Genomic DNA, 27,770 nt, shown 5'->3' with positions numbered 1-27,770 from the left:
TGATGTTTCCATCTCTCTCTCCCTTCCTCTCTGAAATCTATCAAAATGTATTTAAAAAAATAGTTGGAAGCAATCAGCACCTTGCTCTCAACACATGTAAAAATAAAATAATTGCAAATTACTGAGTCCCCCCATGATTCTATTGTCTCTCCCACTTGGAATGTATAAGGAACTTATGCATAGAGCTGCATCCTAAAACATAGACAAAAAACATTCTAAAATTTCAGAAACACTTCAGAAAGAATTGATCAATCATTATTCCAAATATTCCACACTTCCATTTGTTCCCATTCACGTTGCTCTTAAAGATAAATGGGGAGAAAAAATGAGAGAAAAGTCCCAAGTGTTGAAGTCACAGAAGTGCCTTTTTACAAAATTTTGGTGCTAGCCCTGGCCAGTGTGGCTAAGTGAGTTGGAGCATCGTCCATGCGCCAAAGGGTGGCAGATTTGATTCCCACTCAGGGCACATACCCAGAAGGGTTCAGTCTCCAATCTCCATCCATTCTGGAGGCAACCAACAAATAATTCTCTCTCACATTGGTGTTAATCTCTCTCTCTTTTCCTCTCTAAAAATCAATCAAACAAAAAACAATTTTGATGATAGATCACTGATAGTTGCACAAAATTCTACCTACACAGGGACCTATGTAATACTTTCAACAATATTTAAAATAGATATGAAATTAAAATAAAAGTAAAGTATGATTTAAAAAAATTATACCTTCTGCCTATAAGTCACAGGAAGAAAATGAACCAAAGTGACAGTTTATCCTACCTCATCTCTTAAAGCACGGATGGTAAGAGGTTTGGGATCACATCCGACATAGAAGTAAGGCTTTAGCACCTCAGAAAAAGTATCCCTGAAGGAATGGATGTGAGACATGTCATTCAAACTGTAAAAGGAAACGTGACCCATCTCATAGTCCAGGTAGATACCAATCCCTCTGGGCATTTCCTGCAGCACAAGGGTGACAGGAACAGGCCCTTGAGCCACATAGTCACCATCCTGCAGCTGAATTGTCCAACATCTCTTCTCTCGTCTGAGCAGGGGCTGCTTTCTCTTCTTGGAAGGGGAGTCTTTACAGACCCCCACGGCCCACTCAGGCTTGTCATCCACCTGGACCTCCCAGTAATGTCGGCCACAGTCAAACCCTTCAGAACCCAGGACAACTGGGTCGTCTGCAACTCCCTTCGGATTTTTATGAACTCTTTGCTTTTTCCTCACAAATGTCACAGACTTTTTATCCTCAGACACAACCAGATTAGGAGGTGCAGTTCCGGGATCCAGAGTAACTTCTTCTCTAAATGTCTGCATGATTTGCAGCAGGGCCGAGCACTGTGGAGGAAGACTGAATTCTTCCCTCTTATACTTCAAGCAATAGACATTTGGAGGTTCTAGGTTTTCACAACGGGCGAGGACACCCTTGATGTTCATCAGCAATTTCACATCTGACACCACACTCGTCTCTGCCATCTCCTTTCGTAGAGCTCTAAGTTTGGAAATGTGGTCTGAAAATGCAGCTTTGTTTGCAGTGAGATTCTGTAGAATGTGCTTCTCTTGTGCAGCTAGCCTTGAGTGAACTGCCGCTTGCTCACACTCTATGGATGCTAACACACTCTCATATTCAGAGGTTAACTTTGCTCTCTGCTTTTCCACCTTTCCTCTCAGTTCTGATTGTTGCCTGTCTTGAGTGACTAATAGTTCCTGAAGGTCTGCGAGCTGCTTCTTCAGGGGCTCAATGTAACTTCTGAGCCTTCGCCTGTGATGAGAGGCAGCCTCCTCCACAGACCTCACGTGGTGGCCCTGGTGGTCAGGGGGCTGAGTGCACAGGGGACACAACAACTTTAGGTCATCCTCACAGAAGAGGGTCAGGGCCTGGTTGTGCTTCTTACACAAGCGCCTCTCTCCCTGCTGCTTCATCTTGGCCACTCTGATCTGGAGGTGCTTGGCCATGTCAACCATCCATCCCAGCTGGGTGTTGCTCCACAGGTGCCTCTCTTTGCATGGGTGACGGCACAAAGGGCAAGGGAACCTGTCCTGCAAATCAGCCCAGGACTGCTGGATGCAGAAGCGACAGAAGTTGTGCCCACATTCGATGGTGACAGGGTCTCGCAGGATATCCAGGCAGATGGGACAGTTGATTTCTGTAAGGAGTTTTGCCACAGCTCCTTCACCTGCCATTTCTCTTGGTCAATTAAGGTCAGCCCCTGGTGTCCTGTGAGGTCCCTAGCTACAGAGGTAGGTGCCCAGAGGAGCTCCACTGGCCACCTGCAGCCAATCAAAGTAGCTGGAGGACTACTGTCCTTGGCAGCTCAGAGGATATGAATCCAAGTTCAGCAATTTTCCTGATCAGGGAGCAACGATGACTTTTCAGTACCGCTTGGTTGCTGGGATGAGAAAATACAGTTTCATGTAAAACAAAAACAAAAACAAAAAAAACTACTTACTATTTGTCTAGTAGCCCTGCCTTGTTAGCTGCCACCCTTAAGGGAACCATTGCTTTCTTTTCCACAGCCCCACAGGTCACCTACCCCCACATTAATCACTGTGGTCTGCATGGAACTGCAAAAGTGTGAGAATGTTTGCTGCTAGATTCTCTGTCCCTGGGCTAAGTTTCAGCTTTAGTCACCTATTATATAGTCACCTATTAAAAGGCAGTATCATGAATTTTTTCAACTCAGGCTGCAAATTAACACACATTTGGAAGATCTTTTTTTTTAAATATATTTTATTGATTTTTTTACAGAGAGGAAGGGAGAGAGATAGAAACATCGATCAGCTGCCTCCTGCACATCCCCCACTGGGGATGTGCCCGAAACCCAGGTACATGCCCTTGACCAGAATCAAACCTGGGACCCTTCAGTCCACAGGCCGACGCTCTATCCACTGAGCCAAACCGGTTTCGGCCATTTGGAAGATCTTAATTCCCCATTACCATCACCTGCATGTAACCTTGGTTTCTGTGCAGCTGCCCTGGCTACAGCTGTTGAATGACTAAAATACTGGCCAGGTCTCGGGGTTTCCTTTAGGGACTGAGAGATTTGGGGCCACCTGCTTGTACTCTGAGTGTCTGCAAGCCTATTAAGTAAGTGCAGTCAACACGGGGTCTGAGTATCTGGGATTCAGGCCCACATCTCTAACCTCTCCCGGCCCTCCTATACAAAATCACCCCAACCTATCTCTGCCTATACCAGGACCCGCCCTCCCTGAGACATAATGGTAGGTAGTCCACATGCAGCTCCTGACCAGCACCGTTAGGGGTTTTGTCACCCCCTTAGTTTGGGTTGAGATCCTGGTTCCCATAATTTTAGCAAAAGCATTTGATGGCTTAGAGAGGCCGTGAACCATAATGAAAGCATGGGTCCTAAAATAACCTGAATCCACTTGAGAATTCCCTGGCCAAGTGCCGACTGGACCCTTCCAGGGCAGCTGCACAGAAACCATGGTTTTCAGCGCCCACGGCTCTGGGCAACTCTGTGCAGCGGGTGTTTGAGGACCTTCGCCTTGGCTTTACCCCATACAAATGTTCCCATTCCTGACTCCTCGGGGGTCAGACCTGGATATCGAAAATTTGATAGGGCATTTAGGTGACTTAAGGTTCAGACGGGGGCCAGGAAAACATAATTAACCGCTTGTGTTTTAAAATAAGCCAATCCCGAGTTTGGGTTCCCTTTAGCAGGGGTGGGCAAACTTTTTGACTCGAGGGCCACAATGGGTTCTTAAACAGGACCGGAGGGCCGGAACAAAAGCATGGATGGAGTGTTTGTGTGAACTAATATAAATTCAAAGTAAACATCGTTACATAAAAGGGCACGGTCTTTTTTTTTTTTTTTAGTTTTAGTCATTTCAAACGGGCCGGATCCGGCCCGCGGGCCGTAGTTTGCCCACGGCTGCTTTAGATACATGTCTCTCAGCGGGGCACTGCTCAGGTGCTCAGGAGCCCACAGGTCTTCCTCACTCTGGCCTCCCGCACCCACTTGGTCCCCTGTCCGGACTCACCAGCAGCTGAAGGCTCTTCTCCGTTCTGAAACGCCAAAAGGGAAAGCTGAATCCCCAACAAGGCTCTCCCTCCACAGCGTGGCACAGGACTGCATGAGCCCTAACCTGACCCTGGTATATATACCCAATTAGCTCCAGTTATTAACCACGCCCACCAACGTCTATCAGCTCGTCCCCCACGAGGGAGGGGTGAACCAGGGTAACAGGATTTTCATTGTATTCCTGAGGCCCAAAAGGATCAAACTGTTAATAGGCATGATCTCATTCGCCCCCTGGCTATTCTCGCTTGATCCTCTCAGCACCAGGTATTTACCTACGTACATACTCACATTGTTTTTTTACAACTATCCTGACTTAGGCCACATCTTTTTTTCCCCTCAAGACTAATGCAACAGTCTTTTACCTCAATGAGAAAATATCCTCAGCTGAGGAGTAAAGGGAAAAGTAATAAAGAGTGCTGATGTTGCTAAGGGTGTGAAAGAGCTCACAAAACACCAATCAGGGGCAATTGAAAAGGTACACACACTGGTTGTTAATTAGATAAACAAAAGCCAGTGATAGCATTTCCAAGACAGCTTCATATAAAAAATCTTTCAGGATAGTAGGGGTGATTGGATCAATTTAAGAAGTGTTTATTTATAAATTATACAGTACATGAGACCTGTACCGTGTTTATACGAAACGTTAGAACAGAGAATCATTCGAGGGTCTGCTGGTATTAATTCAATTTACATTATTTCTAATGGGAGAAGTAGGATTCAGTGTTTGAACAAATCGCTTTTCCAACAGGCTACGAGCATGAATTAAGTTAGAGGACCCAGGCTCCACTATATATCAAAATTTACTTGCTTTTCATTTCCACTTCTCAAATGCAGGGTATATCCAACTGTGTACCTAAGTCGGTGGGATTCGGAGCAGATTAGATTTACTCTGAACTCCAAGCCACCTAGGAAAACTGATTTACCACATGCATAGAATGCAATTCAAGGTCAGGAATTCAATGGGAGAAAAAGCTGGGCAGCAGATACACACACATTAGCCTTTGATGTTGATGAGCTACAACGAGTCAAGATAATTGAGCTTTCCCCTACAGTCAGCACTGATCTAAGTAGAGACCAAGAAGAGGCTGAAGTGACCTCCATGTTTGGTCTCCTCGGTTGCCACAGTGTCGAGGAACAGTAAAAGCAGTATCATGAATTTTTTTCAACTCATGTTGCAAATTCACACACATTTGGATGACCTCAATTCCCTATTACTGTAACCTCCCTGTGATCCTTGGCATGGCTATATCTCCAATTATCACCTCGGTCCCTGTTTAAAGCTGTTGAATAACTAAAATACTGGCCAGGTCTCTGGGTCTCCTTTAGGGACTGAGAGACTTTGGGCCACCTGCTTATACTGTGGGTGGCTCTCTCCAGGCCCATTAAGGAAGATCAAATCAATACTGGTTCTGAGTAGCTGGGATTCAGGCCCATGGCTCTAACTTCTCCCCTGCCCTCCTATACACAAACACTCTCACCTACCTCCGCCTATACACAAACCCGGCCTCCCTGAGACATAATGGAAGGAGTCCACATGCAGCTCCAGACCAGCAACATGAGGCTTTTGTCACCTGCTTAGTTCAGGTTGGAATCCTGGTTTCTGAAATTTTAGCAAGCATTCTACGACTTAGTACAAAACTCCCCAAAGGACCCAAACCATAATAAAAAGCATTCGTGATGAAATAACTTTAACATGAAATAGGATATTCTTTCAAAGTGAGGACCAGGCTCATAGAGAGCAGCGGCACACAAAGCGGGGTTTTTAGCGCCCACGGCTATGGGCAACTCTGTGCAGCGGGTGTTTGAGGACCTTCGCCTTGGCTTTACCCCAAACAAACGTTCCCATTCCTGACTCCTCAGGGGTCAGATCTGGATATCTAAAATGTTAAAGGGCATTTAGGTGACTGAAGGTCCTGCCAGGGACCAGGAAAAAATAATTAGCTATATGCTTTTTGAAATCCAGTTCAGATTTCTTTACTTGTTTATTTTTATTTTTAATTGTAACATTTTTTAAAATTTAAATTCATTATTATTAAAGTATTGCATATGTCTCCTTCTCCTTCCACCCTGCCACCATTGTCCTCTCCCCTCCCGCTCCCAACCACCTACACAGACCCTCACCACCCCTATTGTCTGTGTCCATTGGTTATCCTTATATGCATGCATACAAGTTTTTTGGTTGATTGCTTCCCCACCGATGCTCCCACCCTCCCCTGCCTTCCCACTGAGATTTGATGGTTTGTTTGATGCTTCTATGTTTCTGGATTTATTTTTGTTCATCAGTTGAGGTTGTTCATTATATTTCACAAATGAGTGAGGTCATGTGATACTTATCCTTCTCTGACTGGCTTTTTTCACTTAGCATAATGCTCTCCAGGTACATCCATGCTGTTGTGAATGGTAAGAGTGCTTTCTTTTATAACAACAGCCAAGTATTCCTTAGAGATATATGTCTCTCAGTGGGCCACAGAGCCGGTGCTCTGGAACCCATGTTTTATCTCACTCCAGCCTTCCCCACACACTTGGTCTCATTTCCAGACTTACCAGGAGCAGAAGGCCGAGGTCAGGTCTGTATTGCCAAATGGAAAAGGCGAATCTCCCACAAAGATCTTTCTTGACAGTCTGCAACAGGACTGAATGAGCCCTCACCTGCCCCTGGTGTATATACACGATTAGGAGGACCTAGCTATTAGGACCACACCCACCAAGGTCCAAGGCCTCCTCCCCCAGGGAGGGAAGGGTTATATGGGCAAGAGGATTTTCAGTGCTTTTCCTCAGGCCAGAATGGATAAACTCTGATAATATGCAGGATCTAATTTGCACCCTGGCTATTCTCCCTTGATCCTCTCAACACCGTTTTTGTTTGTTTGTTTGTTTGTTTGTTTGTTTAAAATCTTTACTGTTGAGCCCTGCCTAATTTGGCTCAGTGGGTAGAGCCAGGGCCTGCAGACCAAAGGTTCTTGGGTTCAACTCAGATCAAGGGCATGTACCTTCATTCCAGGTTCCACCTAGGCCTGGGCCCTGGACAGGGCTTGTGCAGGAGAAACCAATTGATGTGTTTCTCTCACTTCTATGTTTCTCTGTCTTTCTCTCTCTCTCTACTCTCCTCAAAAGTCAATGGAAAAACATCCTCATGTGAGGATTAACAATAAATAAATAAATAAATAAATAAAGTAAAAATATCCTTAAAAATTGTTGGAAGCCTGATCTGGTTTTGCTCAGTGGATAGAGCATGGGCATGTGGAGTGAAGGATCTGAGATCCATTCTGGTCTAGGCACATTCTGGGGTTGTGGTCGGAATCCCTTACAGGAGCCAGCAGATCAATGCTTTTCTCTCATCATTGATTTTTCTGTCTCTCTCCTCTCCCTCTCTGAAATTAAAAAAAAACCACAAAAAAAAACACCTTACCTAATAATAGACAAACACGAAAATTGACCGTACCTTCGTTATGCCCAGCAGCCAATCATATGAGTATGCAAATTAACTAATGATGACAGTCAATTTGCATATGTAGGCGCCCAGTGGCGATCGGAGCCTGCAATCAGAGCTAAGAGGTCCCTGTCCAGGCCTAACACCTTGAGGAGTTAGGCCTGAGCAGGCGCGGAGCCAGCAATCACCGGGAGCAGGGGCGGATCCGGCAATGGTGGGGAACAGGGGTGGAGCCGATGATTGCGGGAGCTGGGGGTTCCCTGCCCAGGCCTAATGACTGGGCCAGAGGAGTTGGGCATGGGCAGGACCCAAGCCGGCAATTGTTGTGAACTACAGAGGAAACACTTTTTCTGACCTTTTCTAAGCTCCCTGTATGCCACTGGTAATATTCTTAGTAACTTGGGTAATAAAAATCCAATAAGGTGATCTAGGGTTTTTTACCACACTCCTGGAGAAACAAAGGAAGTTCTGCTGCTGGAGGACTAAGAAATGTCATATCCTGCCCTAGCTGGTTTTGCTCAGTGGATAATACCTTGGTCTCCCCACCATAGGGTCTGGGTTCAATTCTGACCTAGGGCATGTACCTAGGTTGCAGGCTCCTCCCTGGCCTAGACCCAGGTCAGGGCTGATGCAGGCAGCAACCAATCAAAGTGTTCCTCTCACTTTGATGTTTCTCTCTGTCTTTCCTGTTCCCTTTCATATTCTCTAAAAATCAATGGAAACATATCCTCAGGTGAGGATAAAAAAAAGAAAGAAAGAAATGTCATATCCTTGAAAGACACATCTTGAAAATGCCTAAAGAAAGTTGTCATTTTTTCATGGTGAAGGGACTAGAGTCCGTGTTGGTGAAAACACCTTGGAGGCTGTGGTGACTGGCAGTGGCTGCAACAGAGGGGTGATGGGGCTGGTGCCTTCCCCTGATCAGCCTGGTCGACTCACACAAAGGGAGGATAGACAGTGGCTTAGGTCTTCTACCCAAGGTGAGCAGGCAGCAGGGAGTAAGAAATCCCCTGAGGGCTCCCAGTATGTGATAGGGGGCAGGCTGGGCTGAGGGACCTCACCAACCCCTCTAGTGCAAAAATTTTTATACACCAGGCCCCTAGTATTTTAATAAATAGTTGGAAGCAATCAGTAACTTACTCTCTACACAAGGAAAAATAAGAGGAAACCACTGAAAGTCCCCCATGATTCTGCCATCTCTCCCACCTGGATGGAATACATAAGGTACTTATGCATAGAAGCACATCCTGAAACATAGACAAAATTTGCAATTCATGTAAATATACAAAAACTTTATTGAACTGTGCCTTAATGAACATTCTAATCCAAAATTTCAGAAGTACTTCAGAAAGAATTGATCAATCAATATTCCAAATTCTCCACAACTCCATTTGTTCCCACACACCTTGGTCTTGAAGAAAATTGGGGGGAAGGGAGAGAGAGGGGGGGAGAGAAAGAGAAAACAAGTATTCAAATCACAGAAGTGTTTTTAATAAAATATTGGTGCTAACCTTGGCCAGTGTGGCTCAGTTAGTTGGAGAATTGTCCCATGAACCCAAAGAGTGGGCCGGTTTGATTCTGGGTCAGGGCATGGGTGAATTCTGGAGGCAGCCATTCAATGGTGCCCTCTCACATTGATGTTTCCCTCTCTAAAAATCAACACAACCAAAGAAAAAATTTTTGATGCTAGATCACTGATACCTGTATATAAAATTCTACCCACAAAAACCAGGTAATACTTTCAACAACATATATATAAAGTAAAAATAAGGTCCAGCTGATTTAGCTCAATGGATAGAGCTTCATCCTGTGGACTGTAATATTCCGGGTTAAATTCAGTTAAAAACACATGCCTGGCCCAAACCGGTTTGGCTCAGTGGATGGAGCGTTGGCCTGCGGACTGGAGGGTCCCAGGTTCGATTCCGGTCAGGGGCATATGCCTGGGTTGTGGGCACATCCCGAGTGGGAGATGTGCAGGAGGCAGCTCTGATCGATGTTTCTCTCTCATCGATGTTTCTGGCTCTCTGTCTCTCTCCCTTCCTCTCTGTAAAAAATCAATAAAATATATTTTAAAAAAAACAAAAAACAATACATGCCTCGGTTGGGGGCTGGATTCAGAGTAGAGAGTGTGCAGGAGGCAGCCAATCAATGATTCTCTCTCATCACTGATGTTTCCATCCCTCTCCCTCTTCCTTCCCTCTGACATCTATAAAAATATATTAAAAAATAAAGTAACCATAAAATTATAATTAAAAAAAATTCTACCTACTGCCTATAAATCACAGGAAGAAATTGAAGCAAAGTGATAGTTTATCCTTCCTAATCTCTTAAAGCACAGATGGTAAGAGGTTTGGGATCACATCCGACATAGAAGTAAGGCTTTAGCACCTCAGAAAAAGTATCCCTGAAGGAATGGATGTGAGACATGTCATTCAAACTGTAAAAGGAAACGTGACCCATCTCATAGTCCAGGTAGATACCAATCCCTCTGGGCATTTCCTGCAGCACAAGGGTGACAGGAACAGGCCCTTGAGCCACATAGTCACCATCCTGCAGCTGAATCGTCCAACATCTTTTCTCCTGTCTGAGCAGGGGCTGCAATCTCTCCTTGGAAGGGGAGTCTTTACAGACCCCCACGGCCCACTCAGGCTTGTCATCCACCTGGACCTCCCAGTAATGTCGGCCACAGTCAAACCCTTCAGAACCCAGGACAACCGGGTCGTCTTCAACTCCCTTCGGATTTTTATGAACTCCTTGCTTTTTCCTCACAAATGTCACAGACTTTTTATCCTCAGACACAACCAGATTAGGAGGTGCAGTTCCGGGATCCAGAGTAACTTCTTCTCTAAATGTCTGCATGATTTGCAGCAGGGCCGAGCACTGTGGAGGAAGACTGAATTCTTCCCTCTTATACTTCAAGCAATAGACATCTGGAGGTTCTAGGTTATCACAACGGGCGAGGACACCCTTGATGTTCATCAGCAATTTCACATCTGACACCACACTCGTCTCTGCCATCTCCTTTCGAAGAGCTCTAAGTTTGGAAATGTGGTCTGAAAATGCAGCTTTGTTTGCAGTGAGATTCTGTAGAATGTGCTTCTTTTGTGCAGCTAGCCTTGAGTGAACTGCCGCTTGCTCACACTCTATGGATGCTAACACACTCTCATATTCAGAGGTTAACTTTGCTCTCTGCTTTTCCACCTTTTCTCTCAGTTCTGATCGTTGCCTGTCTTGAGTGACTAATAGTTTCTGAAGGTCTGCGAGCTGCTTCTTCAGGGGCTCAATGTAACTTCTGAGCTTTTGCCTGTGATGAGAGGCAGCCTCCTCCACAGACCTCACGTGGTGGCCCTGGTGGTCAGGGGGCTGAGTGCACAGGGGACACAACAACTTTAGGTCATCCTCACAGAAGAGGGTCAGGACCTGCTTGTGCTTCTCACACAAGCGCCTCTCTCCCTGCTGCTTCATCTTGGCCACTCTGATCTGGAGGTGCTTGGCCATGTCAACCATCCTTCCCAGCTGGGTGTTGCTCCACAGGTGCCTCTCTTTGCATGGGTGACGGCACACAGGGCAAGAGAACCTGTCCTGCAAATCAGCCCAGGACTGCTGGATGCAGAAGCGACAGAAGTTGTGCCCACATTCGATGGTGACAGGGTCTCCCAGGATACCCAGGCAGATGGGACAGTTGATTTCTGTCTGGAGTTTTGCCACAGCTTCTTCACCTGCCATTTCTCTTGGTCAATTAAGGTCAGCCCCTGGTGTCCTGTGAGGTCCCTAGCTACAAAGATAGGTGCCCAGAGGAGCTCCACTGCCCACCTTTAGCCAATCAAAGTACTTGGAGGACTACTGTCCTTGGCAGCTCAGAGGATATGAATCCAAGTTCAGCAATTCTCTTGATCAAGGAGCAACGATTGGTTCCTGGGGATGAAAAAATACAGTTTCATGTAAAAAGAAGAAAAAAAGACTACTTATTATTTGTCTTGTAGCCCTGCCTTGTTAGCTGCCACCTTTAAGTGAACAATTGATTTATTTTCCCCAGCCCCACAGGTCACCTCTGCCCACTTTAATCACTGTGGTCTGCATGGAACTGCAAAAGTGTGAGAATGTTTCCTGCTAGATTCTCTGAGCCTGGGCTAAGTTTCAGCTCTAGTCACCTATTATCTAGGGCCACGGTCCGCAACCTGCAGCTCGCGAGCCACATGTGGCTCTTTGGCCCTTTGAGTGTGGCTCTTCCTTTGCCTTAGGAGTACTCTAATTAAGTTAATAACAATGTATCTACCAATACAGTTTAAGTTTAAAAAATTTGGCTCTCAGAGTCTCTTCCCCTCTTCTACTTCATGCTCTCTTTTTGCTCTTTTTTCCCCCCCTCTTTTTTCCCAATTTCATTTTTGCACTCTTTTTATTTTCTTATTTTTCTTTCCTTTTTTATCTTTTATCTTTTCCTCTTCTGTCTTCCTTATCCCCTAATTCTCTTAATTTGGGTGGTCACCTTTATTTGAGGTTATTAATATCATGAATATATTTGTGTTCAGTGCCTGGTAGGTTGTGCCTTGTTGTGTTGTATTTTGTGCCTTTAAATCAACGCAGCAGATCCAAGCAACAGCAGCCTCCTGATCACCACACCCTCTGTCTGAGGAACAGCAGCTGTACGTAAAGCCTCCCCCCACCAGCCAGAAGAGGCACCACAGCTGTGAACAGCACCCACCAGAGGAGCTGCTGCCAACTGAGGAGCAGCTGCTACCGCAACTGCCCGAGGAGCAACCACAGCCCAAGGAGCCACTGCCACCCAGGGAGCAGCCACTGAATGACTCAACATCTAGATATGTCAGTGAGATCAAACATGGGCAGGCAAAGAAACCCCCAAAGGAAAGAAAAGGAGGACTCACCAGAAAAGCAGCTACGTGATACAGAGGCATGCAACATGACAGAAAAAGAATTCAGAATAAGGGTCCAGAGTGCATAAACCGGATGGAGGAAAAAAATAAACAACTGATGAAAGAAGCAAGAAGAAACAGATGAAAAAATGGATAACTTATGTAAGACCCAAGAAGAAATGAAGAGCGATATAGCTGCAATAAAAAACACCATTGAAAGTATCAACAGTAGACTAGGTGAAGCGGAGGACCGAATTAGTGAATTAGAAGACAAGGAAGCAAAACACACCCAAACTGTACTGCAATTGGAGAAAAAAATGGAAAGACAGGAGAAGAGCCTAAGGGAGCTTTGGGACAACATGAAATGAAACAACATACGAATAATAGGGGTGCCAGAACAACAGAAAGAGGAACAAGGATTAGAAAACCTACTCGAAGAAATAATATCAGAAAACTTCCCTGAGGTGGGGAAGAAAAACGTCACACAAGCCCAGAGAGTCCCAAACTAGGTGAACCCGAAAAGACCCACACCAAGACACATCATAATCACCATGGCAAATGTTCAGGACAAAGAGAGAATCTTACAGGCTGCAAGAGAGAGACGGAAAGTTACATACAAGGGATCTCCCATTAGATTATCAAATGATTTCTCAACAGAAACACATCAGACCAGAAAAGAATGGATGGAAATTTACAAAGTGATGCAAAGCAAAGGACTGAATCCAAGAATACTCTATCCAGCAAGGCTATCATTCAAAATTGAAGGGGAAATAAGAAACTTCACAGACAAAAAAAAAAAAGGCTAAGGGAGTTTATCACCACCAAGCCAGCAATGCAAGAAATGCTAAAGGGACTGGTGTAAAAAGAAGAAATAAAAAGCTCAGAAAGAAAACAGCCACACAAAAAAGAAATGGCTACAAACAAGTACCTTTCAATAATAACTTTAAACCAAATGAACTAAATGCTCCAACCAAAAGACATCGAGTGGCTGAATGGATAAAAAAACATGACCCATACATTTGCTGTTTACAAGAGACCCCCCTCATTAAAAGGGACTCACACAGACTGAAAGTGAAGGGGTGGAAAAATATCTTTCAGGCAAATGGAAATGAAAAACAAGCTGGGGTAGCAATACTTATATCAGACAAAATAGACCTCAAAGTGAAAGCCATAACAAGAGACAAGGAAGGCCACTTCATAATACTAAAGGGATCAATACATCAAGAAGATATAATCCTGGTAAACATATATGCACCCAATGCAGGAGCACCCAAATACATAAAAAAAAAACTCTACCCAGACCCGCCCTCCCTGAGAGACAATGGTAGGTAGTCCACTTGGTTTCTGCTAAGATCAGTGCCTTAAAGGATTTTTGTTTGGTTGTTTGTTTTTTGTTGATATTTTTTGTGTTTTTTTTTTTGTATTTAATATACTTTATTGATTTTTTACAGAGTGGAAGGGATAGAGAGTTGGAAACATCGATGAGAGAGAAACATTGATCAGCTGCCTCCTGCACACTCCCCATTGGGTATGTGCCCGCAACCAATGTACATGCCCTCGACTGGAATGGAACCTGGGACCCTTGAGTCCGTAGGCCGAGGCTCTATCCACAGAGCCAAACCAGATAGGGCTTAAAGGACTTTTTAATATAAAACTGCCTTGGAAATGCTATCACTGGTTAATCGCTATTAGTTAATCCAATCAACATCAGTTTTTTTTAACCTTTTCAATAGCATGTGATTGTTGTTTCTGAGCACTGTCACACCCATAGCAAAGTTAGCACTCTATTCTTTTTTTTTTTTCAATCCTGAGGGTAATATGTCATCGCTTTTTAGAGCTTAGAAGAGAGAGGGAAAGACCTAGAGAAACCAGGATGTGAGGGAAACACATCCATTGGTTGCCTCCTGCATGCCTGTGCAGGGCCCAGGAAGGGGAGGAGTCTGCAACCGAGTAGAGGCTCTTGAATGGAATGGAACCTGAACCCTTAGGTCTGCAGGATGAGGTTCTATCCACTGAACCAAACCAGATAGGGCTCAACACTAGAGATTTAAAAAAAGATAAATGCCCTGCTGGCATGGCTCAGTGGTTAAGTGTAGACCTATGAACCCAGAGGTCAGGATTGGACGCCAGTCAGGGTCAACATCAGGGTTATGGGCTCCATCCCCAATGAGGGGCTTGCAGGAGGCAGCAAATCAATGATTCTCTTCTCATCATTGATGTTTCTATGTCTCTCTCCCTCTGCCTATCTCTCTGAAATCAATAAAAATATAATTTAAAAAAATAAGTAAATAAATGGTGTTGACAGGATCAAGAGAGAATACCAGGGGCAAATTAGATCATGCCTATTAACAGTTAATCCTCTCTGGCTTCAGGAAAGCACTGAAAATCCTCTTACTCTGGTTCATCACTCCCCCCTGGGGGAGGAGCCACTGGACTTTGGTGGGCGTGGTTAACAGTAAAGGCAGTATCATGAATTTTTTCAACTCAGGTTGCAAATTAACACACATTTGGAAAATTTCAGTTCTCCATTACTGTCATCTCCCCGTGAATGTCGCCGTGTTTTCCCAGTCCCTGGCTAAAGCTGTTAAATAACTAAATACCGGCCTGGCCTGGGGGTGTCCAGTAGGGACTGAATGACTTTAGACCACGTGATTATGCTGTGAGTGGCTCTCTCCAGGCCGATAAAAGAGGATCAAATCAATACTGGTTCTGAGTATCTGGGATTCAGGCCCATGGCTCTAACCTCCCCTGCCCTCCTAAACACAAACACTCTCACCTACCTCCGCGTGTGCACAAGCCCGGCCTCCCTGAGACATAAGGGAAGGAAGTCCACATGCAGTTTCTGACTAGCACCGTGAGGCGTTTGTCACCCCCTTTGTTCAGGTTGGGATCCTGGTTTCCGAAATTTTAGCAAAAGCATTTGATGGCTTAGGAAGGCCCCGAACCATAATGCAAGCATGGGTCCTAAAATAACCTGAACCCACATTAGAATCCCCCCGGGAAGTGCCGACTGGGCCCTTCCGGGGCAGCTGCACAGAAACCATGGTTTTTACCGCCCACGGCTCTGGGCAACTCTGTGCAGCGGGTGTTTGAGGACCTTCGCCTTGGCTTTACCCCATACAAACGTTCCCATTCCTGACTCCTCGGGGGTCAGACCTGGATATCGAAAATTTGATAGGGCATTTAGGTGACTTAAGGTTCAGACGGGGGCCAGGAAAACATAATTAACCGCTTGTGTTTTAAAATAAGCCAATCCCGAATTTGGGTTCCCTTTAGAGGTACATGTCTCTCAGCGGGAAACTGCTCAGGTGCTCAGGAGCCCACAGGTCTTCCTCACTCCGGCCTCCCGCACCCACTTGGTCCCCTGTCCGGACTCACCAGCAGCAGATGGCTCTTCTCCGTTTTGAAACGCCAAAAGGGAAAGCTGAATCCCCCACAAGGATCTCCCTCCACAGCGTGGCACAGGACTGCATGAGTCCTAATCTGTCCCTGGTATATATACCCATTAGCTCCAGTTATTAACCACGCCCACCAACGACTATTGGCTCGTCCCCCACGAGGGAGGGGTGAACCAGGGTAAGAGGATTTTCAGTGTATTCCTGAGGGCAAAAAGGATTAAAGCTGTTAATATGCATGATCTCATTCGCCCCCTGGCTATTCTCTCTTGATCCTCTCAGCACCAGGTATTTTTTTTATTTTATTTTTATTTTTTTTAATTAAATCTTTATTGTTCAGATTATTACATTTGTTCCTCTTTTTTCCCCCCATAACTCCCCTCCTTCCAGCTCCCACCCCACCCTCCGCCCTCACTCCCCACCCACTGTCCTCATCCATAGGTGCACGATTTTTGTCCAGTCTCTTCCCGCATCTCCCACACCCCTTTTCCCTCCAAGAATAGTCAGTCCATTCCCTTTCTATGTCCCTGATTCTATTATAATCACCAGTTCATTCTGTATATCAGATTATTTATTCACTTGATTCTTAGATTCACTTGTTGATAGATGCATATTTGTTGTTCATAATTTGTATCTTTACCTTTTTCTTCTTCTTCCTCTTCTTAAAGGATACCTTTCACCCTTTGTAATACTTTTAGCTAAAAATTAAAAAAAATAAAAATAAAAAAAATAAAATAAAATAAAAAATAAAGGATACCTTTCAGCATTTCATATAATACTGGTTTGGTGGTGATGAACTCCTTTAGCTTTTCCTTATCTGTGAAGCTCTTTATCTGACCTTCAATTCTGAATGATAGCTTTGCTGGATAAAGTAATCTTGGTTGTAGGTTCTTGGTATTCATCACTTTGAATATTTCTTGCCACTCCCTTCTGGCCTGCAAAGTTTCTGTTGAGAAATCAGCTGACAGTCGTATGGGTATTCCCTTGTAGGTAACTGAGTTTCTTTCTCTTGCTGCTTCTAAGATTCTCTCTTTGTCTTTTGTGCTTGGTATTTTAATTATGATGTGTCTTGGTGTGGTGCTCTTTGGATTCCTTTTGTTTGGGGTTCTCTGCACTCCCAGACCTGTAAGTCTATTTCTTTCACCAGGTGTGGGAAGTTTTCTGTCATTATTTCTTCAAATAGGTATTCAATATCTTGCTCTCTCTCATCTTCTGGTATCCCTATAATTCTGATGTTGGTGCGTTTGAAGCTGTCCCAGAGGCTCCTTACACTATCTTCGTATTTTTAGGTTCTTTTTTCATTTTGCTTTTCCGGTTGGGTGTTTTTTGCTTCTTCGCATTTCAAATCTTTGATTTGATTCTTGCGCTCCTCTGGTCTGCTGTTTGGAGTCTGTATAATATTCTTTATTTCAGTCAGTGTATGCTTACTTTCTAGATGGTCCTTTATCACACCATTGAGGGTCTCATTAGATTTTCTATATATCTCATCAAGTTTATCGACAGACTCTAGAAGCCTCTTGAGAGACCTCAAAAGTGTGGTTCTGAACTCAATATCCTCCCTTGATAGTTTTGTCCTGTTTCTTTGTCTCCGCATTTTTTATGCTTTCTTGGTACACCCCCTAGTGGTCTTTGTGCGCAGTCTTGTTGTAGTTAAGCCTTGATTGTTGTAGTTAATACTAGAGGGATTTGACCTCCAGGCCAACTGGCTGTGATAATCAGCTGTCTTCAGTGGAAGAACTTGTGTCCTCTAGGGAGGTGCTAATCTAGCCTTTGCCTGAGGCTATTCGGCAAATGCCTCTGTGCAGGGCTTAGGCGGGGCAGGTCCCACGGGATCAACAGGGCAGAGGAGGGAGCAGTTTTGGCTGCTCTCAGTCCGTCCCCAGGGGCTCTGCCTCTCTGTCCCAGCAACAGCTGCAAACCTCGGAGGGACCGTAGCCAGACAGTCCTGCTTCTCCCATTTGAGTCTGGGTCCCTAGAGACTTGCCCAGATCTGGAGCTCAGAGTCTGAGGCTCCCTCCGGATTGAAACAGACAACCTCGCCCTCAGCCACCAGCCCGTGCTGCGCGCACTCCGCACCTTAGTATTTTACTTCAGCACTGCGCCTCCTCTGATTCTCGGTTCCTCCTAGTTGTAGAACTTCCATTCAGCCAGCTTTCCTGTGGTTCTGGATGATGTCCGTTCCGTCTTTTAGTTGTATTTTTGAAGTGGTTGTTCGAGGCAGCAAACTCCAGTGTTAACCTATGCCGCCATCTTGGTTTCTCCTGTTAAATGGCTCCCAGGTATTTTTTTTAATTAAATCTTTATTGTTCAGATTATTACAGTTGTTCCTCTTTTTCCCCGCCCATAGCTCCCCTCCACGCGGTACCCCTCCCATCCTCCACCCTCACCCCCCACCACTGTCTTCATTCATAGGTCAGCACTAGGTATTTACCTACTTACATACTCACATTGCTTTTTTTACAACTATCCTAATTTATGCCACATCTTTTTTTTTTCATGACTAATGCAACAGTCTCTTACCTCATTCTTTAAAAAAAAAAAAATCTTTTATTGATTTTTTACAGAGAGGAAGAGAGAGGGATAGAGAAACATCGATGAGAGAGCAACATCGATCAGCTGCCTCCTCCAATGTGCCCCCAACCAAGGTACATGCCCTTGACCAGAATTGAACCTGAGACCCTTCAGTCTGCAGGCGGATGCTCTATTCACTGAGCCAAACCGGCTAGGGTCGTACTCACTTTTTTTTTTAATCTTTATTGTTGAGCCCTATCCAGTTTGGCTCAGTGGGTAGAGCATTGGCTTACAGACCTAAGGGTTGGTCAGATGCCATTTGGCAAGGGCGCCTACCTTGGCTCAAGGGTCCTCCCCTGCCTTGGCCCTGGTTGTGGCATGTGCAGGAGGCAACCAATCAATGTGTTTCTCTCACATTCAGATTTCTTTCTCTCTTTCCCTCTCTCCTCCACTCTCTCTAAAAACCAATGAGAAAATATCCTCAGCTGAGGAGTAAAGGGAAAAGTAATAAAGAGTGCTGATGTTGCTAAGGGTGTGAAAGAGCTCACAAAACACCAATCAGGGGCAATTGAAAAGGTACACACACTGGTTGTTAGTTAGATAAACAAAAGCCAGTGATAGCATTTCCAAGACAGCTTCATATAAAAAATCTTTCAGGATAGTAGTGGTGATTGGATCAATTTAAGAAGTGTTTATTTATAAATTAAACAGTACATAAGACCTGTACTGTGTTCATAAGAAACATTAGAACCGAGAATCATTCGAGGGTCTGCTGGTATTAATTCAATTTACATTATTTCTAATGGGAGAAGTAGGACTCAGTGTTTGAACAAATCGCTTTTCCAACAGGCTACCAGGATGAATTAAGTTAGAGAACCCAGGCTTCACTATATATCAAAATTGACTTGCTTTTCATTTCCACTTCTCAAATGCAGGGTATATCCAACTGTGTTCCTAAGTCAGTGAGATTCGGAGCAGATTAGATTTACTCTGAACTCCAAGCCACCTAGGAAAACTGATTTATCACATGCATAGAATGCAATTTAAGGTCAGGAATTCAATGTGAGAAAAAGCTGGGCAGCAGATACACACACATTAGCCCAGGGGTGGGCAAACTTTTTGACTCGAGGGCCACAATGGGTTCTTAAACTGGACCGGAGGGCCAGAACAAAAGCATGGATGGACTGTTTGTGTGAACTAATATAAATTCAAAGTAAACATCATTACATAATGATGTACAGTCTTTTTTTTTTTAGTTTTATTCATTTCAAACAGGCTGGATCAGGCCCGCGGGCCGTAGTTTGCATTAGCCTTTGATGTTGGTGAGCTATAACTAGTCAAGATAATTGAGCTTTCCCCTACAGTCAGCACTAATCTAAGTAGAGACCAAGAAGAGGCTGAAGTGACCTCCATGTTTGGTCTCCTCGGTTGCCACAATGTCGAGGAACAGTAAAAGCAGTATCATGAATTTTTTTCAACTCATGTTGCAAATTCACACACATTTGGATGACCTCAATTCCCCATTACTGTAACCTCCCTGTGATCCTTGGCATGGTTATATCTCCAACTATCACCTCGGTCCCTGTTCAAAGCTGTTGAATAACTAAAATACTGGCCAGGTCTCTGGGTCTCCTTTAGGGACTGAGAGACTTTGGGCCACCTGCTTATACTGTGGGTGGCTCTCTCCAGGCCCATTAAGGAAGATCAAATCAATACTGGTTCTGAGTAGCTGGGATTCAGGCCCATGGCTCTAACTTCTCCCCTGCCCTCCTATACACAAACACTCTCACCTACCTCCGCCTATACACAAACCCGGCCTCCATGAGACATAATGGAAGGAGTCCACATGCAGCTCCAGACCAGCAACATGAGGCTTTTGTCACCTGCTTAGTTCAGGTTGGAATCCTGGTTTCTGAAATTTTAGCAAGCATTCTACGACTTAGTACAAAACTCCCCAAAGGACCCAAACCATAATAAAAAGCATTCGTGATGAAATAACTTTAACATGAAATAGGATATTCTTTCAAAGTGAGGACCAGGCTCATAGAGAGCAGCGGCACACAAAGCGGGGTTTTTAGCGCCCACGGCTATGGGCAACTCTGTGCAGCGGGTGTTTGAGGACCTTCGCCTTGGCTTTACCCCATACAAACGTTCCCATTCCTGACTCCTCGGGGGTCAGATCTGGATATCTAAAATGTTAAAGGGCATTTAGGTGACTGAAGGTTCTGACGGGGACCAGGAAAACATAATTAATTTCATGTGTTTTTAAATAAGCCAATCCTGTGTTTGGATTCTCTTTGGAGGTACATGTCTCTCAGCAGGGCACAGAGCAGGCACTCAGGAACCCAGTGGTCTTACTTCACTCCAGCCTCCCACACTCACTTGGTCTCATATCACGACTTACCAGGAGCAGACAGCTGCGGTCAGGTCTGTAATGCCAAAAGGAAAAGGCGCATCTCCCACAAGGATCTTTCTACACAGTCTTACTCAGGACTGCATGAGCCATGACCTGACCCTGGTGTATATACACCATTAGGCAGACCTAGCTATTAACACAATGCCTGCCAAAGTCCAGTGGCTCCTCCCCCACTAGGGAGGGGTTAGCTAGTCATATTTTCAATGCTTTTATCAGTCCAGAAAGGATGATCTCTGTTAATATGCAGGATCTAATTTGCACCCTGGCTATTCTCTCTTGATCCTCTCAGCACCATTTATTTATTTATTATTTATTTATTTATTTATTTACTATTGAGCCCTAACTGGTTTGACTCAGTGGATAGAGCCTGGGGCTGCAAACCAAAGGTTCTAGGGTTCGATTCAGATCAAGGGCATGTACCTTAGTTCCAGACTCCTCCTAGGCCAGGGCCCTGGTCAGGGCTTGTGCAGGAGGCAACCAATTGATGTGTTTCTCTCACATCCATGTTTCTCTCTGTCTTTCCCTCTCTCTACCACTCTCCCTAAAAATCAATGGGAAAATATCCTCATGTGAAAATTAACAAGAAAAGGAAAAATAAATATTAAAATAAAAATATCCGTAATAATGGTTGGAAGTCTATCTGGTTTTGCTTAGTGGAAAGAGCATCAGCTTGTGGACTGAAGGGTCTGGGTTCCATTCTGATCTAGGGCACATGCCGGGGTTGTGGGCTGATGATCAATGATTTTCTCTCATTATTGAATTTTCTATCTCCTCCTCTCTGAAATCAATAAAGACATATTTTAAAAATAGTTGGAAGCAATCAATTCCTTACTCTCAACACATGCAGAAATATTAGAAACGCACTGAGAGTCCCACCATTCTATCTTCTTTCCCACCTGGAATATGTAATGTACTTATGCATAAAGCCACATCCTGAAACGTAGACAAAATTTGTAATACATGTAAATATACAAAAACTTTATTGAAGCTGTGACTTACAATCAATACATTCTAGTCCTAAAATTTCAGAAACACTTTAGAAAGAATTGATCAATCAATATTCCAAATATTTCACACTTCCATTTGTTCCCACACACCTTGCTCTTGAAGAAAAATGGGTGGAAAAAGATGGAGAGAGAGAGAGAGAGATATCCCAAGTGTTCAGGTCACAGAAGTGCTTTTTACAAAATTTTGGTGCTAGCCCAGCACAGTGAAGCTCAGTTAGTTGGAGCATCGTTCCATGTAACAAAGGGTGGGCAGGTTTGATCTGGGTCAGGGCACATACCCAGATTGGGGTTCAATCCCCAGTCTGGGTGCAATCTGGAGGCAACCAATCAATGATCCCCTTTCACATTGATGTTTCTCTCTCTCTATTCCTCTCTAAAAATCAACAAAAAAAATTTTTGGTTCCAAAACACTGATAGTCATACAAAATTCTACCTACACAAAGAAAGACCTATGTACTACTTTCAACAATATAGATTAATATATAGCTATACGAATAAAAGGGTAATACGCTAATTAGACCAGGTTGACTGGACATCTTCTGGTCATCCAGGCCTCCTTCCAGACAAAATAACGGTGGTGGGGGCCAAGGCAGAGGCGGTTAGGGGCCATCAGACCAGCAGGGGAGTGCAGTTAGAGCCAATCAGTCTGGCAGGGGAGGGCAGCTAGGGGCGATCAGGCAGGCAGGCAGAGGCAGTTAGGGGCAATCAGGCAGGCAGGAAGAGGGGTTAGGGGTGATCAGGCAGGCAGGCAGGCAGGTGAGCGGTTAGAAGCCATTGGTCCTGGATTGCGAGAGGAATGTTCGATGGACCTGGATTAGAGAAGGTGCAGGCTGGGCTGAGGGACCCCCTCCCTGCACACAAATTGTGTGAATTGGGCCTCTAGTATATATATAAAATAAAAATAAGGTCCAGCTGGTTTCGCTCAGTGGATAGAGCTTTGGCCTGTGGACTGAAGGGTCCCAGGTTCAATTTAGTCAAGGGCACATGCCTCGGTTGGGGGCTGGATCCACAGTAGGGGGCATGTAGGAGGCAGCCAATGAATGATTCTCTCTCATCACTGATGTTTCTATCTCTTTCTCCCTCTCCCTCTCCCTTCCTCTCTGAAATCAATAAACATACATTCAAAAATAAAACTAAAATAAAATTATGACTAAAAAAAAATTCTACCTACTGTCTGTAAATCACAGGAAGAAAATGAAACTAAGTGACAGTTCATCCTTCCTAATCTTTTAATGCAAAGACAGTAAGAGGTTTTGGATCACATCCGACATAGAAGTAAGGCTTTAGCACCTCAGAAAAAGTATCCCTGAAGGAATGGATGTGAGACATGTCATTCAAACTGTAAAAAGAAACTTGACCCAACTCATAGTCCAGATAGATGCCAATCCCTCTGGGCATTTCCTTCAGCACAAGGGTGACAGGAACAGACCCTTGTGCCACATAGTCACCATCCTTCAGCTGAATTGTCCAACATCTGTTCTCCTGTCTGAGCAGAGGCTGCTTTTTCTCCTTGGAAAGGGTGTCTTTACAGACCCCCACGGCCCACTCAGGCTTGTCATCCACCTGGACCTCCCAGTAATGTCGGCCACAGTCAAACCCTTCAGTACCCAGGACAACTGGGTCGACTGCAAATCCCTTCGGATTTTTATGAACTCTTTGCTTTTTCCTCACAAATGTCACAGACTTTTTATCCTCAGACACAACCAGATTAGGATGTGCAGTTTCGGGATCCAGAGTAACTTCTTCTCTAAATCTCTGTATAATTTTCTGCAGGGCTGAACACTGTGGAGGAAGACTGAATTCTTCTCTACTAAACTGGAAGCAATAGACACCTGGAGGTTCTAGGTTTTCACAATGGCGGAAGACACCCTTGATATTCATCAGCAATTTCACATCTGACATCACACTCTTCTCTGCCATCTCCTTTAGTTGAACTTTAAGTTTGGAAATGTGGTCTGAAAATGCAGTTTTGTTTGCAATGAGATTCCGTTGAATGTGCTTCTCTTCTGCAGCTACCCTTGAGAGAACTGCCTCTTGCTCATGTTCTACAGATTGTATCAGATTCTCAAATTCAGAGGCTAACTTCGCTCTCCGGTTTTCCACCTTTTCTCTCAGTTCTGATAGCTTCCTGTCTTGGGTGGCTACTAATTTCTGAATGTCTGCCACCTGCTTCTTCAGGGGCTCAATGTAACTTCTGAGCCTTTGCCTGTGATGAGAGGCAGCCTCCTCCATGGGCCTCACCTGGTGGCCCTGGTGGTCAGGAGGCTGAGTGCACAGGGGACACAACAGCTCTCGGTCCTCCTCACAGAAGAGGGTCAGAGACTTGTTGTGCTTCTTGCAGAAGTGCCTCTCTTCTTGCTGCTTCATCTTGCCCCTGGTGATCTGGAGGAGCTTGGTGATGTCAACCATCCTTCCCAGCTGGGTGTTGCTCCTCATGTGCCTGTCTTTGCATGGGTGACGACACACAGGACAAGGGAACCTGTCCTGCACATCAGCCCAGGACTGCTGGATGCAGGAGCGACAGAAGTTGTGCCCACATTCAATGGTGACAGGGTCTCGCAGGTCATCCAGGCAGATGGGACAGTTGATTTCTGTCTGGAGTACTGCCAGAGCTGCTTCAATTGCCATTGGGCCCTGAATGAAGGACAGACTGAGGTGGGTGGGTTTCTTCAGGAGGTTGAGCTCTGTGAAACCTCTCCACTGAGAAGCAGATGCACCTTCAGATTTCACTGGCCTTTCTGTGTAAATTCTCTTTATCAATTAAGGTCAGCCCTTGGTGTCCTGTGAGGTCCTTAGCTATAGAGGTAGTGTCCAGAGGAGCTCCACTGCCCAAATGCAGCCAATCAAAGTCGTTGGAGGACTACTTCCTTGACAGCAAAGAGGATATGAATCCACGTTCAGCAATTCTCTTGGTCAGAGAGCAATTATGACTCTTAAGTACCTATTGGTTCCTGTGGATGAGAAAATATGGTTTCATGTAAAAAATAAATAAAAAGATTACTATTTGTCTTATGGCCCTGCCCTGTTAACTATCATCTTTGAGGGAACCATTGATTTCTTTTCCCCAGCCCTACAGGTCACCTACATCCACATTAATTACTGTGGGTCTGCATGTAACTGCAAAAGTGTGAGAATGTTTCCTGCTAGATTCTCTGTCCCTGGGCTAAGTTTCAGCTTTAGTCACCTATTATCTATGGCAGTGGTTCTCAACCTGTGGGTTGAGACCCCTTTGGGGGTCAAACAACCCTTTCACAGGGGTTGCCTAAATACATCCTGCATATCAGATATTTACATTACAATTCATAACAGCAGCAAAATTACAGTTATGAAGCAGCAACGAAAATAATTTTATGGTTGGGGGTCACCACAACATGAGGAACTGTATTAAAGGGTCATGGTATTAGAAAGGTTGAGAACCACTTATCTAGGGGATTAGGGAAAGTGCTTAACATCCTTAACATTAAGAGAGTCAGGTTAAGCCCTAAACTGTTTGGCTCAGTGGATAGAGCATTGGCCTGGGGACTGAAAGGTCCCAGGTTCGATTCCAGTCAAGGGCATGTACCTTGGTTGCGGGCACATCCTCAGTAGGAGGTGTGCAGGAGGCAGCTGATCGATGTTTCTCTCTCATTGATGTTTCTAACTCTCTATCCCTCTCCCTTCCTCTCTGTAAAAAATCAATAAAATATATTTTTTAAAAAAAAAAAAGAGAGAGAGTCAGGTTAAGAAATATAAAAATCCCAACTTGAATCACTTCCAATTTTTGAAAAATCTAAGCAATGGATTTGGCACTTTCTGTCTTAAAATACAGTTATTTCTGCCCTGGCCAGTGTGTACCACCGATTACAGTGTTGACCCATGTACCCAAGAGTCTTGGGTTTTCTGGTCAAGAGCATGTACCTAGTGCAGGTTTGATCCTCAGCTCCGATGGGGGCGAGCTCAGGAGGCAGCCAATAGACTTGTCCCTCACAGCAATGTTTTTCTCTTTCTCCTCCACCCCACTCCTTCACTGCCTTACACTCTCTAAAAACATCAATGGAGAAAGATTCTCAGGTAAGGATTAACAAACAAACAAAACACAACAGTTATTTCTGACAACACTGAATTCATGATACAGTCAAACCTCATCTCCCATCTCAAACAATTCAGTTCTCTTGACCAAACTGTTCACAGAAAATGTCTCAGTTGTCAACCAAAACTTCAGTTTTCCACCTGACAGCTCTTTCATGTTGTTACCTCAGAATGACAAAAAGTGTCTTGGACAAAAAACAAAGGAAAGCATGCTTTTGCTACTGACTAAATCAATGATTAGCACAAATATAAAATATAAAGCGACCATCAACAGTGCTAATGTTGCCCTAGCCAGTTTGGCTCAGTGGAAAGAGTGTAGGCCTGTGGATCTAAGGCTCCTGTTTTCGATTCATGTCAAGGGCACGAACCTCCTTTGCAGGCTCTTCCCTAGCCTGAGCCTTGGTCAGGGTGTGTGTAGGAGGCAACCAATCCATGTGTTTCTCTCACATTGATGTTTCTCTCTGTCTTTTCCTCACTCTTCTACTCCCTCTAAAAATCAATGGGAAAATATCCTATGGTGAGGATTAAAATAAAAAGAGAGAGAGAATGCTAATGTTGCTAAGGGTGTAAAAGTGCTCACAAAACAATAATCACAGGCAACTGAAAAGGTAGAGCCTGGCTGGCATGGCTCAGTAGTTGAGCATTGACCTATGAACCCAGGAGGTCACAGTTCAATTCCCAGTCAGGGCATATGCCTGGGTTGCAGGCTCCATCCTCAGGGGCATGAGGAGGCAGTGGATCAATGATTCTCTCTCATCACTGATGTTTCTTTCTCTCCCTTCATTTCTGAAATCAATAAAAAATATATATATTAAAAAAGGTAGAAAGACTCTTGTTGATTGGATAAAGGAAAACTGGTTAACCACTGATAGCATTTCCGAGGCAGTTTTATATAAAAAAATTCATTTAAGGTAAGTATTGGGTGATTGGATCAATTTAAGCAGTGTTTATTTATAGATTAAAGAGTACATGAGGCATGTACTGTGTATATAAGAAAGGCTAGAACAGAGAATCATTTTGGAATGCATTAAATCAATTCACATTATTTCTAATGGGAAAAATATGATTCGGTTTTTGAAAAAAAATCGCTTTTTGAACATCCTTCCAGAATGAATTAAGTTAGATACCAAGACTTCACTATACTGTATATCAAGATTTACTTGCTTCTTTCATTTATACTTCTCAAATGCATGGTATATCTAACTGTATACCTAAGTAGGTGGGAACTGGACCAGATTAGATTTACTCTGAACACCTCCCCACGTTGGAAAACTGATTTATCACATGCATAGAATGCAATTCAAGGTCAGGAATTCAATGTCAGGAAAAGCTGGGAACGCCCCCCCCCCCCCCAACACACACACACACACCAGCCTTTGAAGTTGGTAAGGCAAAACTAGTGAGCCCTATACTGTTTAGCTCAATGGATAGAGTGTCGGCTTGTGGACCTCAGGGTCCCGGGCTTGATTCAGGTCAAGGGCATGTGCTTGGGTTGCAGTCTCCTCAGCTGCCTGAGAACTGGTCAGGGAGTGTGCAGGAGATAACCAATCGATGTGTTCCTCTCACATAGATGTTTCTCTGTCTTTTCCTCTCTCTAAAATCAATGGAAAAATATCCTCTGTGAGGATTTTAAAAAATAATAATTCTTTATTGTTAATATTTCATAGGTCCTCCTTTTCCCCTCATTAACCTCTTCCAGCCTCTCAACACCTTTAATGCCATCTTTGCTGAAGAAGAATAAATTTGAAAGACTGAGGCCTGCTTTTTCTCACCCAGGAACATACAACTTCGGAACTCACCAGTTTCACCCTCTCTGTGCAATCCTGCCCTCTCTCTCCATACTCAGGTTATGACATCCCTTACCACAGTACTTTGCACAAGCAGGTTTTGTCCATGGCAGCTCCTTGCCCCTTACACACTGTTTACTCCCTTTTTACTGGCATTTTTCTTCAGATCCCAGCCAAATTGTTACTGTCTTTGAGAAATATTCTTTGAGCTTTAAAATTCTGCCTCACAATTTATTTTTGGCAG

At 44.3% G+C, this 27,770-nt stretch overlaps 3 protein-coding genes across 3 annotated transcripts; all 3 read right to left on the bottom strand.

The window, feature by feature from the left end:
- Positions 1-766: 766 nt before the first annotated feature.
- LOC139011379 (tripartite motif-containing protein 75-like) lies at positions 767-2,182 on the bottom strand. The gene has a single exon (XM_070416937.1). It carries the CDS (start codon positions 2,180-2,182, stop codon positions 767-769), a length of 1,416 nt encoding a protein of 471 aa, XP_070273038.1.
- Positions 2,183-9,790: 7,608 nt separating this feature from the next.
- On the bottom strand, positions 9,791-11,197 carry LOC139011756 (tripartite motif-containing protein 75-like). Its single transcript, XM_070417243.1, has one exon. The coding sequence runs from the start codon at positions 11,195-11,197 to the stop codon at positions 9,791-9,793; it is 1,407 nt and encodes a 468-aa protein (XP_070273344.1).
- An 11,695-nt stretch (positions 11,198-22,892) lies between these two features.
- On the bottom strand, positions 22,893-24,299 carry LOC139011755 (tripartite motif-containing protein 75-like). The gene has a single exon (XM_070417242.1). It carries the CDS (start codon positions 24,297-24,299, stop codon positions 22,893-22,895), a length of 1,407 nt encoding a protein of 468 aa, XP_070273343.1.
- Between the last annotated feature and the right edge of the window lie 3,471 nt (positions 24,300-27,770).

This window comes from Myotis yumanensis, unplaced genomic scaffold, assembly GCF_028538775.1.
Source record: "Myotis yumanensis isolate MYYU_CA2020_CCGP unplaced genomic scaffold, mMyoYum1.0.hap1 SCAF_5, whole genome shotgun sequence".
Classification (NCBI taxonomy): Eukaryota; Metazoa; Chordata; class Mammalia; order Chiroptera; family Vespertilionidae; genus Myotis; species Myotis yumanensis.
This window is presented reverse-complemented; position numbering and strand designations above follow the sequence as displayed.

Coding starts and splice junctions, on each gene's coding strand:
- LOC139011379 (XM_070416937.1), bottom strand. CDS start 2,182: ATGGCAGGTGAAGGAGCTGTGGCAAAACTCCTTACAGAAATCAACTGT.
- LOC139011756 (XM_070417243.1), bottom strand. CDS start 11,197: ATGGCAGGTGAAGAAGCTGTGGCAAAACTCCAGACAGAAATCAACTGT.
- LOC139011755 (XM_070417242.1), bottom strand. CDS start 24,299: ATGGCAATTGAAGCAGCTCTGGCAGTACTCCAGACAGAAATCAACTGT.